Genomic DNA, 17,027 nt, shown 5'->3' on the forward strand with positions numbered 1-17,027 from the left:
ATGTGGCATTGTCTCCAGGCAGCACTGTAATAGTCGAGCCTACCAGGTCAAAGGTCATGCCCAGAAACATACTTGTGGGTAGAGTTATTATGCCCATGTGAGGACATGGCTGGGCCCCTTTAAAGGTAGTAAACTGTTCCGATAAACATCTCACTCTAAGACGTAACATGAAGCTGAACGATGTGTCTACATGCTTGGCTGGTGAGGATGCAACAATCTTTCAGGGCCTTCACGGCAGGTTGCCTAGTGGTTAGAGTGTTGGGCCAGTAACCGAAAGGTTGCTGGATCGAATCCCAGAGCTGACAAGGTAAAAATCTGTTATTCTGCCCCCGAGCAAGGCAGTTAACCTACTGTTCCCTGGGCGCCAAAGACGTGGATGTTGATTATGGCAACCCCCACACCTCTCTGATTCAGAGGGGTTGGGTTAAATGCTGAAGACACATTCAGGTGAATGCATTCAGTTGTACAACTGACTAGGTATCCCCCTTTCCCTTTCCCTTCATGAGGTGGGTAAAACCCCAATGGAACAGAAGCAGGAGGACAATGGCTGCCACAACCTGAAACAAAGACTGTCTGATCTAGGATTAGGAGACATAGACATTGATGGATGCCAAGTGACTGACCAGTTGAATGAGAAGCTTGTGAATACCATCACAGAATATGAAAACATCTTCTCAAGACATAATCTGGACTGTGGAGAAGCCAGGGGTTATGTTCACCGTATCCACCTGGTTGATGACAGACCCTTCCGCCTACCATTCAGAAGGGTTCTGCCTGCTCATTACCTGAAGCTGAGGAAGGCGTTAACGGATATGGAGGAAGTAGGCCTTATACGCAAGTCGGTTAGTGAGTATGTCTCCCCTTTAGTCATGGTATGGAAGGAAGATGGGAGTCTGAGGTTAGGCACTGACTTCAGGTGGATGAATGCACGGACGGTGAAGGACGCTCATCCCCTTCCTCATCAAGCAGATTTTCTCGCAGCCCTTGGTGGCAGTGCATTTTTCAGCACCATGGACTTGACCCTCAGGATTTTATAACATCCCAGTTCATGAAGAGGACAAGAAGTACACAGCCTTTACCACACCGATGGGACTTTATGAGTACAATCGCATGCCACAGGGTCTGTGTAACAGCCCGGCCTCTTTCATGAGAATGATGTTAAGTATATTTGGGGACCTACATTTCTCAAATCTCCTTTGTTACCTGGATGACTTGTTGATCTTTGCACCCACCGAGGAACTGGCTCTGCAGCGACTTGAAGTTGTGTTTAGCCATCTAAGTACCAACAAAACTAGCACCCAAGAAATGCCACTTCCTACGAAGAACAGTGAAATTCCTTGGACAAATCATTAAAAAGGACGGTGTGTCAGTGGACTCCGAGAATTTTTTTATTTCACCTTTATTTAACCAGGTAGGCTAGTTGAGAACAAGTTCTCATTTACAACTGCGACCTGGCCAAGATAAAGCAAAGCAGTGCGACACAAACAACAGCACAAAGTTACACATGGAATTATCAAAACATACAGTCAATATCACAATAGAAAAAAGTCTATATACAGTGTGTGCAAATGAGGTAAGATAAGGGAGGTAAAGCAATGAATAAGCCATAGTGGCGAAATAATTACAATTTAGCAATTAAACACTGGAGTGATAGAGACTGGAGTGATAGATGTGCAGAAGATGAATGTGCAAGTAGAGATACTGGGGTGCAAAGGAGCAAAAAAAAAAAAGAACAGTATGGGGATGAGGTAGTTGGATGGGATATTTACAGATGGGCTATGTACAGGTGCAGTGATCTGTGAGCTGCTCTGACAGCTGGTGCTTAAAGTTAGTGAGGGGGATATGAGTCTCCAGCTTCAGTGATTTTTGCAATTTGTTCCAGTCATTGGCAGCAAAGAACTGGATGGAAAGGCGGCCAAAGGAGGAATTGGCTTTGGGGGTGACCAGTGAAATATACCTGCTGGAGCGCGTGCTATGGTTGGGTGCTGCTACGGTGACCAGTGAGCTGAGATAAGGCGGGGCTTTCCTTAGCAAAGACTTGTAGATGACCTGGAGCCAGTGGGTTTTGCAACGAATATGAAGCGAGGGCCAGCCAACAAGAGCATACAGGTCGCAGTGGTGGGTAGTATATGGGGCTTTGGTGACAAAACGGATGGCACTGTGATAGACTGCATCCAATTTGCTGAGTAGAGTGTTGAAGGCTATTTTGTAAATTACATTGTTGAAGTCAAGGATCGGTAGGATAGTCAGTTTTACGAGGTTATGTTTGGCAGCATGAGTGTAGGATGCTTTGTTGAGAAATAGGAAGCCGATTCTAGATTTCATTTTGGATTGGAGATGCTTAATGTGAGTCTGGAAGGAGTTTACAGTCTAACCAGACACTTAGGAATTTGTAGATGTCCACATATTCTAAGTCAGAACCGTCCAGAGTAGTGATGCTGGATGGGCGGGCAGGTGCTGGTAGCGATCGGTTGAAGAGCATGTATTTAGTTTTACTTGCATTTAAGAGCAGTTGGAGGCCACGGAAGAAGAGTTGTATGGCATTGAAGCTCGTCTGGGGGTTAGTTAACACAGTGTCCAAAGAAGGGCCAGAAGTATACAGAATGGTATCGTCTGCGTAGAGGTGGATCAAAAAATCACCAGCAGCAAGAGCGACATCATTTATGTATACAGAGAAAAGAGTCAGCCCGAGAATTGAACCCTGTGGGACCCCAATAGAGACTGCCAGAGGTCCGGACAACAGGCCCTCCGATTTAACACACTGAACTCTGTCTGAGAAGTAGTTGGTGAACCAGGCGAGGCAGTCATTTGAGAAACCAAGGCTGTTGAGTCTGCTGATGAGAATGTGGTGATTGACAGAGTCGAAAGCCTTGGCAAGGTCTATGAATACAGCTGCACAGTATTGTCTCTTATCGATGGAGGTTATGATATCGTTTAGGACCTTGAGTGTGGCTGAGGTGCCCCCATGACCAGCTCTGAAACCAGATTGCATAGCGGAGAAGGTACGGTGGGATTCGAAATGGTCGGTGATCTGTTTGTTAACTTGGCTTTCGAAGACCTTAAAAAGTCAGGGTAGGATAGATATAGGTTTGTAGCAGTTTGGGTCTAGAGTGTCTCCCCCTTTGAAGAGGGGGATGACCGCGGCAGCTTTTCAATCTTTGGGGATCTCAGACGATACGAAAGAGAGGTTGAACAGGCTAGTAATAGGGGTTGCAACAATTTCGGCTGATAATTTTAGAAAGAGAGGGTCCAGATTGTCTAGTCCTGCTGATTTGTAGGGGTCCAGATTTTGCAGCTCTTTCAGATCATCAGCTCTCTGGATTTGGGCGAAAGAGAAATTGGGGGGGTTGGGCAAGTTGCTGTGGGGGGTGCAGGGCTGTTGACCAGGGTAGGGGTGGAAAGCATGGCCAGCCGTAGAGAAATGCTTATTGAAATTCTTTATCGGTGGTGACAGTGTTTCCTAGCCTCAGTGCAGTGGGCAGCTGGGAGGAGGTGCTCTTATTCTCCATGGACTTTACAGTGTCCCAGAACTTTTTGGAGTTTGTGCTGCAGGATGCAAATTTCTGTTTGAAAAATCTAATCTTTGCTTTTCTAACGGCCTGTGTATATTGGTTCCTAACTTCCCTTAAAATTTGCATATCGCGGGGGCTATTCGATGTTAATGCAGTACGCCACAGGATGTTTTTGTGCTGGTCAAGGGCAGTCAGGTCTGGAGTGAACCAAGGGCTATACCTGTTCCAGGTTCTACATTTTTTGAACGGAGCATGCTTATTTAAGATTGTGAGGAAAGCACTTTTAAAGAATAACCAGGCATCTTCTACTGACGGAATGAGGTCAATATCCTTCCAGGATACCCGGGCCAGGTCGATTAGAAAGGCCTGCTTGCTGAAGTGTTTTTTGGGAGCGTTTGACAGTGATGAGGGGTGGTCGTTTGACCGCAGACCCATTAAGGACACAAGCAATGAGGCAGTGATCGCTATGATCCTGGTTGAAGACAGCAGAGGTATATGGAGGGAAGGATGGTTAGGATGATATCTATGAGGGTGCCTGTGTTTACGGATTTGGGGTGGAAAAGGTGGAGGCCATTGCCAAGATGAGCCAAGCTCAGCTGATGGAGGTAGACGGATGCACTCCATCTGCTCGGAGGCTGAAATCCATCTTGGTTATGGTATTACATTACCAGTACTTAATTCCTGACTGTGCCCCCATAGCCAAGCCTTTGTATGCACTCATCGGTGGTCAAAAGAGAAGAGGAAGAGATGGGAAGAAGAAAGGCAACAGTGTTATTTTTTGGAAGCTGATGCTATCGGATTGGACTGAGGAGTGTGTCGTTGCATTCTAGAAGCTAAAGGATGCTCTTCTGAATTGTGTTGTGCTGGCTCACCCTGATTTTGAGAGGTCGTTCATTCTCTTCACTGAAGCCTCTTTGGATGGTGTCGGGGCTGAGGTTTGTCAAGTGCCTGAAGGCATTCGCGAGCAAGACCCTGAGTAAGTCGCAGAGAAGGTATCTGGCACACAGACTTGAATTTCTAGCCCTGAAATGGAGCGTGTGTGAGAAATTCAGTCACTGGCTTAAGGGGCACGAGTTCACTGTCTGGACAGATAGTAACCCGTTAACGTACATCATGACAAAACCCAAGCTGGACGCTTGTGAGCAAAGATGGGTTGCCAAGCTGGCAGCATACAACTTCAATTTGAAGCATATCCCAGGGAGCATGAATACAGTAGCAGATGCACTGAGCCGTGACCCCTTCGCAGGGACTGTCACGCAGAGACTGATGAGGGAGTCCTACCAAGCACTTCTGTCTGAGGCTGTTGGGACGCTGAATGATGATGTTCAAGATGCCTTCCTGTGGGCTTCTTATCCACAGGAGTTAACTTCCTTGACCACTGCTGAAGTGAAAGCCATATGTCAGCTCCATATCGACTGGGAATGTTCAACAGAGATGCAAGCAATCCAGCTTGGTTCCAACATCCAACAGCTGCTTTCTCCTGGTATTGACACTTTGCCTGAACTCTCGCACGAGGAACTTTGGGATCTCCAGCTGCAAGACTCTGTGATTTCCAAGGCCATTCCTTTCATCTTCAATAAGAAACGGCCCACCAGACAGGACCGATATGCTGTTTCTTCTAAAATGTTGTTGCTGATGAAGCAGTGGGACCACTTGATCCTAAGAGAGGGAGTTCTGTATCGTGTCATTAAGGAGAGTCACACAAACCGGAGAAAGTTCCAGTATGTCTAACCAGAGGTGTTGAGACTCAAAGCAATGACCATCATTCACAACCTTGCAGGACAACAAGGCCAAGCTAAAACTCTAGCCCTGGCCAGACAGAGGTTTTTCTGACCTGCAATAGAGAGACATCAAGGAGTATGTACGCTGCTGCCAGATATGCGTTCTAGCAAAAACTCCAGAGCCAACGGCTAGAGCCCCATTAGAGAGCATCAAAACCTGCTCTCCCATGGAGTTGGTGTGTTTGGATTTTAAGAAGTAAGAAGAACTCACGTTGACGTTCTGGGGGTGACTGACCACTCCACTAAAGTTGCCCATGCATGGCCATGCAGAAACCAGACAGCCAAGCAAGTGGCTTGTAAGCTGTGGGATCATGTCTTCTGTGTCTATGAAATGTGCTGCAAGGATTCATACTGATCAGGGTGTGAATTTCAAGAGCGAGCTAATAGCAGAACTGCTTAAGCTCTCCGGTGTCCAAAAGTCAAGAACCACTGCATATCACCCAATGGGGAATGGAGAGACTGAATGCTTCAACAGGACTTTAGGCAACACGCTCAGGAGTCTACCCCTGAAAACCAAAGAACATTGGCCTGAACAAATCCAGTCATTGACATTTGCCTACAATGCCACTGTTCATGAGACTACGGGCTATGCTCCATTCTTTCTCATGTTTGGTAGGGTCCCTCGGCTACCAGTGAATGTGATGTTCCACAATGTCTTGGATGACTCCAGTGTTGTGGATTGCAACAAGTATGTCGAGACTCTGATCACTGGGCTGAAGGAAGCTATGAGTGTTGCCCAAAGGCACACTGACAAGCAACAGAGACGACATGGTTGGGAGTACGACAAGCAGGTTAGAGGCATCAGTTTGTCCATGTGGGATCGTGTCCTCATCGCCAACAAGGGTGAAAGGGGCAGCCGCAAGTTGGCTGACAAGTGGAATCCTGAGATTTTCAGTGACTTCAGTCAATCCACAAACTCACATGTACAGAATCCAAGACCACGACGGCAGAGAGGTGGTGGTTCATAGAAATATACTGCTGCAGGTGAACTTCCTGCCATTTGAAAACGATGATTCAGAGCACTTCAATGAGAGTGATGCTGCAGGATCTTCCATCAATGTAGATGCAGGAGAGGCCATGCACTCCGGTGATAGACTGGACAGGGAGGAAATGGAGGACTCTGGGGAGGAAAGTGCATCTTGGATGGCGGAGGATTTAAGCAATTACTCCGAGCTCTGGACATCGGATGGAAAGACAGAACCTCCCTAAGGAAAATGACTTGGGAAGCACCCCTGAGATCCTGGAGCTGATTCCTTCAAATCTTCTTCTGATCACTGATCTGAGGCCAGAACCACTATTAGTCACCATGGCCCCTAGCCCAGTCCACTGTAATGCACCTGATAAAAGCAGCCCAGTGGCAGGTCGCACAAGGGCAGGGAGGGTAGTTAAACCAGTCAAGAGACTAATTGAGTCAATCCCCCAGAAGGTGCATGTTTAACATAGTACAGAATGACTGTTTTTTTTCTCTTTACGGCTAAGGTACATATAGTGTAAGAGGCACTGTGCATTTAGGGGCAGTTGAAGGCCTGACCAACCTTCACTTGCCTTGAACCCTATGAGTAACTTTGAGCTGAATTCAGAATTATGCCGTGAGCTTGGTAGTTTTCCACGTTTGGTGAAATTCAGGAGGGGTGAATTTAACAGTTGTTAAAATACTTTGTGAATTTCACCAGGTTCATATATTAATATAGCATGTTGATTTGTTATTATGCATGCCTGCAGCCTGGGAATAGGGGAGTGTGTACTTGTGTTTTGCCCTGCATGCTCGTTCTCAAATAATTTTGATGCACTATGAGAGGTAGGCACTCTTTTTCTGTTATCTTCAGAAAAGTAACATTCCTTTAAGCACAAAGTCATACACCGTTTTTTTGTTCATGAATAATGTTGTATATTTAGACTTTGTGACTTAGACTTTAATTGTACTTTTTTAGGATGATATTAACATTCTGAATTCAACATGTGGTTACTAGCTAGCTAAGGTATTGTATGTGTGAACGATGCCTTGCTCCTCGACTGATCTCAGTCCTTTCTATTGTGCGTCTATGTTGCAGAAAGAGGCGACAATTGGCAGAACATTTTTATGCTCTACAAATGTTTTGTCTTTTCTTTTGGATACAAAGAGAATTCTAATTCATTAATACAGCCTGATTTCTGAAGTCCACGTCTATAGTCTCAATCACACAATGCAGAGGTACAGTACAGCACCGGTTACTTACAGTTGAAGTCGGAAGTTTACATACACTTAGGTTGGAGTCATTAAAACTCGTTTTTCAACCACTCTACAAATTTCTTGTTAACACTTAGTTTGGCAAGTCGGTTAGGACATCTCCTTCGTGCATGACAAGTAATTTTTCCAACAATTGTTTACATACAGATTATTTCACTTATAATTCACTGTATCACAATTCCAGTGGGTCAGAAGTTTACATCAAGTTAACTGTGCCTTTAAACAGCTTGGAAAATTCCAGAAAATTATGTCATGGCTTTAGAAGCTTCTGATAGGCTATTTGACATCATTTGAATCAAATTGGGAGGTGTACTGTGGATGTATTTCAAGGCCTACCTTCAAACTCAGTGCCTATTTGCTTGACATGGAAAATCAAAAAGAAATCAGTCAAGACCTCAGGAAAGAAATTGTAGAGCTCCACAAGTCTGGTTCATCATTGGGAGCAATTTCCAAATGCCTGAAGTACCACGTTCATCTGTAAAACAATAGTACGCAAGTATAAACACCATTGGACACGCAGCCGTCATCCTGCTCAGGAAGGAGACGCGTACTGTCTCCTAGAGATTAATGTACTTGGTGCAAAAAGTGCAAATCACCAGAACAACAGCAAAGGACCTTGTGAAGATGCTGGAGGAAACAGGTACAAAAGTATGTATATCACAGTAAAACGAGTCCTATATCGACATAACTGAAAGGCCGCTCAGCAAGGAAGAAGCATTTGCTCAAAATACAGTTTGCAACTGCACATAGGGAAAAAGATCGTCCTTTTTGGAGAAATGTCCTCTGGTCTCATGAAACAAAAATAGAACCGTTCGGCCATAATGACCATCGTTGTTTGGAGGAAAAAGGGGATGCTTGCAAGGCGAAGAACACCATCTAACCGTGAAGCACGGGGGTGGCAGCATCATGTTGCGGGGGTGCTTTGCTGCAGGAGGGACTGGTGCACTTCACAAAATAGATGGCATCATGAGGCAGGAAAATTATGCGGATATATTGAAGCAACATCTCAAGACATCGTCAGGAAGTTGAAGCTTGGTCGCAAATGGGTCTTCCATTTGCGCATCAAAAGGGGGACACATAACAAGCATACTTCCAAAGTTGTGGCAAAATGGCTTAAGGACAACAAAGTCAAGGTATTAGAGTGGCCATACAAAGCTCTGACCTCATTCCTATAGAAAATTTGTGGGCAGAATTGAAAAAGCGTGTGCGAGCAAGGAGGCCTACAAACCTGACTCAGTTACACCAGCTGTCAGGAGGAATGGGCCAAAATTCACCCAACGTATTGTGGGAAGCTTGTGGAAGGCTACCCGAAACATTAGTTTAAACAATTTAAAGGCAGAGCTACCAAATACTAATTGAGTGTATGTAAACTTCAGACCCACAGGAAATGTGATGAAATAAAAGCTGAAATAAATCACTCTGACATTTCACATTGTTAAAATAAAGTGGTGATCCTAACTGACCTAAAACAGGGAGATTTTACTAGGATTAAATGTCAGGAATCGTGAAAAACTGAGTTTAAATGTATTTGGCTAAGGTGTATGTAAACTTCCCACTTCAACTGTATACACAGTACCAGTCAAAAGTTTGGACACCTACTCATTCCAGGGTTTCTTTATTTTTGCTAATTTTCTACATTGTAAAGTAGTGAAGACAAAACTATGAAAAATCACACATGGAATTATGTAACATAAGCGTTAAACAAAAAGTATATTTTATGTTTAACTTTCTTCAAAGTAGCCACCCTTTGCCTTGATGACAGCTTTGCACACTCCTGGCATTCTTTCAACCAGCTTCATGAGGTAGTCACCTGAATGCATTTAAATTAACAGGTGTGCCTTAAATTCCAGAAATGAACTTATTTCCTCCTTAATGTATTTGAGCCAATCAGATGTGTTGTGACAAGGTCAGCATACAGAAGATAGCCCTATTTGGTAAGACCAAGTCCATATCATGTCAAGAACAGCTCAAAAAAGCAAAGACAAACGGCAGTCGATCATTACTTTAAGACATGGTCAGTCAATCTGCAAAATTTATAACTTTGAAAGTTAAGTGCAGTCACAAAAACTATCAAAAGCTTTGATGAAACTGGCTCATGAGGACCGCCACAAGAAAATACCCAAGACCCAGTTAGTTACCTTTGCTGCAGATGATAAGTTCATTAGTTACCTGCCTCAGAAATTGCAGCCCAAATAAATGAAAATCAGCCAACAAGTACTCAGCATATGTGGGATCTCCTTCAAGACTGTTGGAAAAGCATTCCAGGTGAAGCTGGTTGAGAGAATACAGTGTGCAAAGCTGTCGTCAAGGCAGTGTGGCTACTTTGAAGAATCGGAAATATAAAAACACTTTTGGTTACTAAATGATTCCATACGTGTTATTTCATCGTTTTGATGTCTTCACTATTATTCTACAATATAGAAAAAAGTTAAAATAAAGAAAAACCCTTGAATGAGTAGGGGTGTCCAAACTTTTGACTGGTACTCTGTGTGTATATATCTTTATTTTCCTAGAAAGACTTGGAAACAAATAGAAAACACACTGAAGAACCAGACAAAACGGCTGTTTGGAATTAACCTTTTATTGAGTGAAAAACTCAAAGCACATTTACAGACGACGCCCACGACGACCTCCCTTTCTCCGGGTGCTGTCTGATGGAATAGGGGTGACATCCTCTGCAAGGAGAGAGAGCATTGGTGGTTTTCACATGCATTAACATAATTGTACATTGAATCCCAGATTCATTGACATCCCCATTTACATTTGTAATTAATATGGTCTTTAGGGCATTGGAACAGAGCGACTCGCTAACGATACATCACGCTGAATAAGTGCGTCTGCTAAATGACAAGTGTAAAAATGCCATGGCTGTGACTACATCATGCGAGAGTATAGCGTAAACTGTAATGTAAATAACACAGCCTCCTTGTTCAGGACACTCCCAAGAGAAGAGTTGAACTGTTTCACATGTAGTATTCAAAGACCAGCAAAAAATACATTTCCAACTGAAAAATGTATATCCTCTGGAAAACATCATACAACCAATAGATTTCACCATTGATGCATTAAATATGCACAAGCATGGTACAGTGTTTCCCAACCCTCTCCTTGATTAGTTGACTCAACCACATCAGTGCAGGGGCTATAACTAACATGTGGACGGGACCATCCATTGGTCCAAGGCGAGGGGTGAGAAACATTGGTATATCAAATAAATTATTCTCCCAACAGGACGGCTGAGCTAAAGCTTACCGATGCGTCCGATTTTCATGCCAGAACGAGCTAGGGCACGGAGAGCAGACTGTGCTCCTGGTCCAGGGGTCTTGGTTCTGAAAAGAAAATCTTCAGTTACACAAAAGACAAATCTAATGTGTAGTCGACTAGAGAGATCCAGTTCCACAACTCAGAAGACTAAGCAAAATATAGACTGCACTCCTAAATGGATTGTTCTATTTACAGTGGTAACAAGAATAGTAGTCAAAAGGAAACAATGTGGCCTACCAAAACTATTTAGCTACATCAAGCACTGTGCAACCCCATGGATGTACAAAAGACAAGTTCTGACGGAGCAATAATAGGTTGCGCTTCAGCGAACAGAGGGAGGGATTCATTACCTGTTACCGCCAGTGGCCCTCAGCTTAATATGCAGGGCAGTGATTCCCAGCTCCTTGCACCTCTGTGCCACATCCTGGGCGGCCAACATGGCAGCGTAGGGGGAGGATTCGTCTCTGTCGGCCTTTACCTTCATACCACCAGTCACACGGCAGATAGTTTCCCTGGAGGGTACCGGGACACGTTTAGGGCAAAGCATTTGAAATCAACACTGAACAAACAATAATGCAGGTCGATTGATAATGTATCAGGCCACTTGAATATTTTCCAAAGCCGAGCACGCACGGTTCCAATGCCTCCAGTACTTACTTGCCGGAGAGGTCAGTGACATGAACGAAGGTGTCATTGAAGGATGCAAAGATGTGGCAGACTCCAAAGACATTCTCGCCTTCGGCAACCTGAGGTCCCAGGGCGATGACCTGTTCTTCCTTCTTTTCTTTACCCTTGCGAGGTGCCATAGCTGCAGAGGAATATACGTCGGTCAGCATTTAGTTTAAGCGTCAGTTACCAATCCTGGCATTAGCAAGTGACCGGATTGGGGCGAGGCAGGAAGTAACATTTTCATATCTATATCTAGCAAACTGGCTAGATCCTGACTCCTGGTAGAGGATGGATACATTACTAGACAACTTCACCATAAGATGCGTTTGAATTGCTGTATTTAAAAAGTGTCACTCACTAGTTATGTGCACAATGAGAATAATTAGCAAAATGTCAACCATTATTGCAACTGGCCAATAACTACTAGCTAACGTTATATACAAGCAGTGGTGGAAAAAGTACTCAATTGTCACACTTGAGTAAAAGTAAAGATATCTTAATAGAAAACAACTCAAGGTAGTCAACCCTGTAAAATACTAGAGGAAAAGTATTTGGTATCAAAAGTAAATGGAATTGCTAAAATGTACCAAAAGTATAAACCATTTAACATTCCTTATAGTAAGCAAACCAGACGGCACAATGTGCTTGTTTTTATTTTAGGATAGCCAGGGACACACTCCAACATAATTTACAAACTAAGCATTTGTGTTTTTAGTGAGTCTGCCAGATCAGAGGCAGTAGAGATGACCAGGGATGTTCTCTTGAGAAGTGTGTGAATTTTCCTATCAAAATGTAACGAGTACTTCTGGGTGTCAGGGAAAATGTATGGAGTAAAAAGTACATTTTTTTCTTTAGGAATGTAGTGAAGTTGAAGCAGGCAAAATATTATCAAGGTACAGATGCCCCCCAAAAACGACTTACGTAATACTTTAAAGCATTTTTACTTACGAACTTTACACCAGTGTATACAAGTGTCACATGGCAACACACGCCAGTGGAGTGGCGTTAACGTCAACTAACTTTTTGTTAACTACCAGACACCAGAATGTACAACACGACAATGTGTGCTTGTCACAACAATGTAAAGACTAAAAACTACAGTGGCCCATAGTTTACCTGGTTAGCACGGTCCAACCAACGCGACAGCAAGCTAGCTACAAGAGCTAACCGTTAGCGCACCATGAGCAAGCTACACTCCACCCCACATGACACTCCGGTACAATTAAAGACATAGATAACACTTCCCAGCAGCAAATATGCACACGAGTGAAGACATTCGGCACAATATGGTTAATATAACTAGTTACACATGAACCCCACTCAATGTGCTTCAGAAAACTACATTTTCAGGCCTTGCTATGATGGAAATCGCTTCTTCCAGCCTACACTAAAGTAGTCTAATCCATAAACTTCTAGTCCTATTTTCGAACAAATTGCACATTATCCTTAGCTATAAACGCTTACTTTATCGAATACAAGGACAAGGGGCAATATATACTTTAAGGGATTGAGGATTCACTTGGATAACAAATCTGCGATAATTTACCTGTGTGTGTCTCTAGTAATGCCGAAACAGAAAAGGAAAGAACTTTCGCAACCGGGTTGAAAGTTACCCCCCGGAAGTGGATCTTGCTCTTTACTGCCTCTTAGCGGTTTGTATGTGCACAGCACGCAATCAGTTTGGAAAGGATCGGCCGTTTATTTTTTTCAACAGCATCATTTTCAACTTGGGAAATTCTGCTATTTCAACCAAGAAAATATATAATCAATATATATAATGCTATTTTGTCCTGTCATATTCCATGCCAAATTATACAATTTGTTTCACTACATTAAAGAATGTCAAAATCCTCTAACTGTTTACAAAGTCCTTAGACCTAGATATTTGTTTAGAGAAAATAATAAACAGACCTAATTCATGAATTCCTTACTTTACTTATTCCTGCAATGTATTTTGAAGATTCTGGATCCAAGCATGCATGTTTTTCAAAGGGTTGACTATTTTTGTGGGTAATAATGATGACCATTGCCTTTTTAGTCTTTAGAGACATTCCATTTTCATTGAGTAACTTATTCAAAAGGCTTGAGTCACATTATATCTTTAGAAATTATTTATAGCTGCAACCACATCTGTTACAAGCACATCTGCCACAGACAAGCACACCTGATTCAACTAGTCAAGTCATGGAATGTTTCCTCACAAGTATAATCTATTGGCTGATCCCTCCTGGTGACCTGGATGGAGTTATGTTGTCCTTCCATAACCCACAGCAAGTCCCACCCAGTTGGCTACTTCAAAATGGTGAAAGTCCTCAATGGCACTGCCCATGCTTAAACAAGTTTTTGGGCAGTAGAGTCCTCCATCTATATCTATGGCTGAGTCGAATCACCCAAGAGGCTACCATCTAAGATTCACATCAAAGTTTATTTGTCGTGTACAAAGATTTGCAGATGTTATCGCAGGTGCAGTGAAATGCTTGTGTTTCTAGCTCCAGCAGTGCAGTAATACCTAGCAAAAAAATTAAATAAATAAATACACACATAACACTGAAAAATAAAAAATTAAGTAATATCAGAACGAGCAGTGTCAGAGACCAGAATATAAATATATATACATATAATGGTGTGTAAAAACAGTAAGGCCAGTATATGAATAGAAAAGGTGTGTATAGCAGTAGTTATATAAGATGAGTCATGACTAGAATACAGTAAATACATATAAAGTGGGCAATACAGAATGTAAACATTATTAAAGTGACCAGTGTTCAATGACTGTGTACCCAAACTGGTGTCAGAGCATTTCGTATTATTCTGTTCGTAAATCCGAGACATTCCATTCAGTATGCTATGTATTCATTTGTGGATAACAATCAACCATTTCGTATGATATGTTCCAAATTATAATTCATATTAAACAGTATGTTACAAATTTGCTAAAACTTACAATATGTTAGGAATTTGCAAAATGTACTATATGTTAGGAATTTGCTAAATGTATGATATATTACGAATTCTAGCTAGGTGGCTAACCTTAGGTAGCTGGCTAACGTTAGCTAGGCTATGGGTTGGGGCTAAGGTTAGGGTTAAGTTTATTTTTTCAGCCTCCTGAAGTTGAAGAGGCGCTGTTGCACCTTCTTTATATCACGCTGTCTGTGTGAAGGAACCATTTCAGGTTGTCAGTGAAGTGCACGCCAAGGAACTTTAAGCTTTTGAGCCTCTCCACTGCAGCCCCATCAATGAGGATGGGTGTGTGCTCTCTCTGCTGTCTTCTGTTGTCCATGATCAACTCCTTAATTTTCCACTCCAGCCATTACCACGAGCCCGTCCTCCCCAATTAAGGTGCCGCTAACCTCCTGTGCAGAGCACGCGCCGCTGTGGGGCCCCCGTGTTGATCAGCGTGGTGGAGGTGTTGTTGCCTACCACCTTCACCTACCCGTCAAAGCACTTCATGATGACAGAAGTGGGTGCTACAGGTGATAATCATTTAGTTCAGTTACCTTTGCTTTCTTGGGTAAAGTAACAATGGTGGCCATTTTGAAGGAAGTGGGGATAACAGACTGGGATATGGAGAGATTTAATATGTCCGTAAACACTCCAGCCAGCTGGTCTGCACATGCCCTGAAGACGCGGCTTGGGATGCCGTTTGGGCCGGCAGCCTTGCGAGGGTTAACATGCTTAAATGACTTACTCATGTCGGCCACAGAGAACGATAGCACACAGTCCTCATAAGCGTCGGGACTCTGTGACAGAAAGTGTCACCTTCTATGAAATACTCAGCCAGTTGGCGGTGAAACCCTGAAGTAAATGACCAATGTGTGCGGTTAATGTTTCGGCTCATTCTGAATGCCAGGATGATTGAAAGTCCAAAGTTGGTCAAGATGCACTCTGGGATAATGGATGTCAGCGGTAGTAGCACAGGGCACTGCTCACTCAGGCATCCATTTTGTGTCAACAGGAGATTGAGCTGTATTCTGGACATGCTCTAGATTACTCAAACATCCACCAACATGGATATTGTTTATGTAATAGGAATTGATCAAGTTAACCACCCATGCAAGATGCGGCAGTTCATTTTAGCACATATTTTCATCCATCTAAATGTCCGTTTCTGTTTCTGTAAAGGCTTTATCCAGAAATATGACTTAATTGGCACCACTTCATTCAATTTGGTAATATATTATTGTTATATAGGCATATCAACTTCTGAAACCCTGTAATCTCTTCTGGCTTGCTGAAATTAGGACCCCTGTAATTTAATTGATGTAAATTACACATTGGATAAAATGCCCATTTAACCCTCTCAATCTGTACATTGACATGGGGGTGGTGTGCAGTGCAACCAAAGCGCAAGTGTTAAATCAGATGATCTTGATTCAAAAGGTTGAGTTTAAAATCTATTACGGTGCCAAGCTCCTTTGGTGAAATGTCCTCTATCTTCTACACCGATCTCGACAAACCATTTCTGTATGGACCTTGCTTTGTGCACGAAGGCATTGTCATGTTGAAACAGGAAAGGGCCTTACCCAAACTGTTGCCACAAAGTTGGAAGCACAGAATCATCAAGAATTTCATTGTATGCTGTTTAGCATTAAGATTTCCCTTCACTGGAACTAAGGGGCCTACCCCGAACCATGTAAAACAGCCCCATACCATTATTAATCCTCCAACAAACTTCACAGTTGGCACTATGCATTGGGGCATCCGCCAAACCCCGAGTTGTCCGTCGGTCTGCCAGAATGTGAAGCGTGATTCCTCACTCCAGAGAACGGTTTTCCACTTCTCCAGAGTCCAATGGCAGCGACCTTTACACCACTCCACTTCGCAGCTGAGCCGTTGTTGCTCCTAGATGTTTCCACTTCACAATAACAATACTTACAGTTGACCGGCGTAGCTCTAGCAGGGCAGAAATCTGACGTACTGACTTGTTGGAAAGGTGGCATCACATGACAGTGCCACATTGAAAGTCCCTGAGCTCTTCAGTAAGGCCATTCTACTGCCAATGTTTGTCTGTCTTCGGAGATTGCTACATTTTATACACCTGTCGGCAACAGGTGTGGCTGAAATGCAGTAGTAGGGACAGATGGCTGAGGTTTGTGCTTACAGTAGTAGGGACAGATGACTGAGGTTTGTGCTTGCAGTAGTAGGGACAGATGGCTTGAGGTTTGTGCTTGTAGTATAGGGACAGATGACTGAGGGTTTGTGCTTGCAGTAGTAGGGACAGATGGCTGAGGGTTGTGCTTGTAGTAGTAGGGACAGATGGCTGAGGTTTGTGCTTACAGTAGTAGGGACAGATGACTGAGGTTTGTGTTTGCAGTAGTAGGGACAGATGGCTGAGGTTTGTGCTGCAGTAGTAGGACAGATGGCTGAGGTTTGTTGCCTTACAGTAGTAGGGACAGATGGCTGAGGTTGTGCTTACAGTAGTAGGATAGATGACCGACTCACGGTTGTGTGCTTGCAGTAAGTAGGGACAGATGGCTGCAGGTTGCTGTGCGTCAGTAGTAGGGACAGATGCTGAGCGTTTCGAGCCCTTGCCAGCTAGTTAGCGACAGATGGCTGAGGTTTGTGCTTACAGTA

At 43.5% G+C, this 17,027-nt stretch overlaps 1 protein-coding gene and 1 long non-coding RNA gene across 2 annotated transcripts in view; both read right to left on the reverse strand.

Annotated features, from left to right (window-relative positions):
• LOC139027788 (uncharacterized) overlaps window positions 1-17,027 on the reverse strand; it is a 331,562-nt gene that overhangs the window by 247,199 nt on the left and 67,336 nt on the right. The window lies entirely within an intron of this gene.
• LOC111964406 (small ribosomal subunit protein uS11) lies at window positions 10,086-13,091 on the reverse strand. Its single transcript, XM_023988306.2, has 5 exons — window positions 13,000-13,091; window positions 11,442-11,592; window positions 11,135-11,296; window positions 10,773-10,849; window positions 10,086-10,195 (listed from the first exon to the last, which is right to left on the reverse strand). The coding sequence occupies exons 2-5, from the start codon at window positions 11,588-11,590 to the stop codon at window positions 10,128-10,130; spliced, it is 456 nt and encodes a 151-aa protein (XP_023844074.1). The 5' UTR covers window positions 11,591-11,592; window positions 13,000-13,091; the 3' UTR covers window positions 10,086-10,127.

The sequence above is a fragment of the Salvelinus sp. IW2-2015 genome, linkage group LG5 (genome assembly GCF_002910315.2).
Source record: "Salvelinus sp. IW2-2015 linkage group LG5, ASM291031v2, whole genome shotgun sequence".
Lineage (NCBI taxonomy): Eukaryota > Metazoa > Chordata > Actinopteri > Salmoniformes > Salmonidae > Salvelinus > Salvelinus sp. IW2-2015.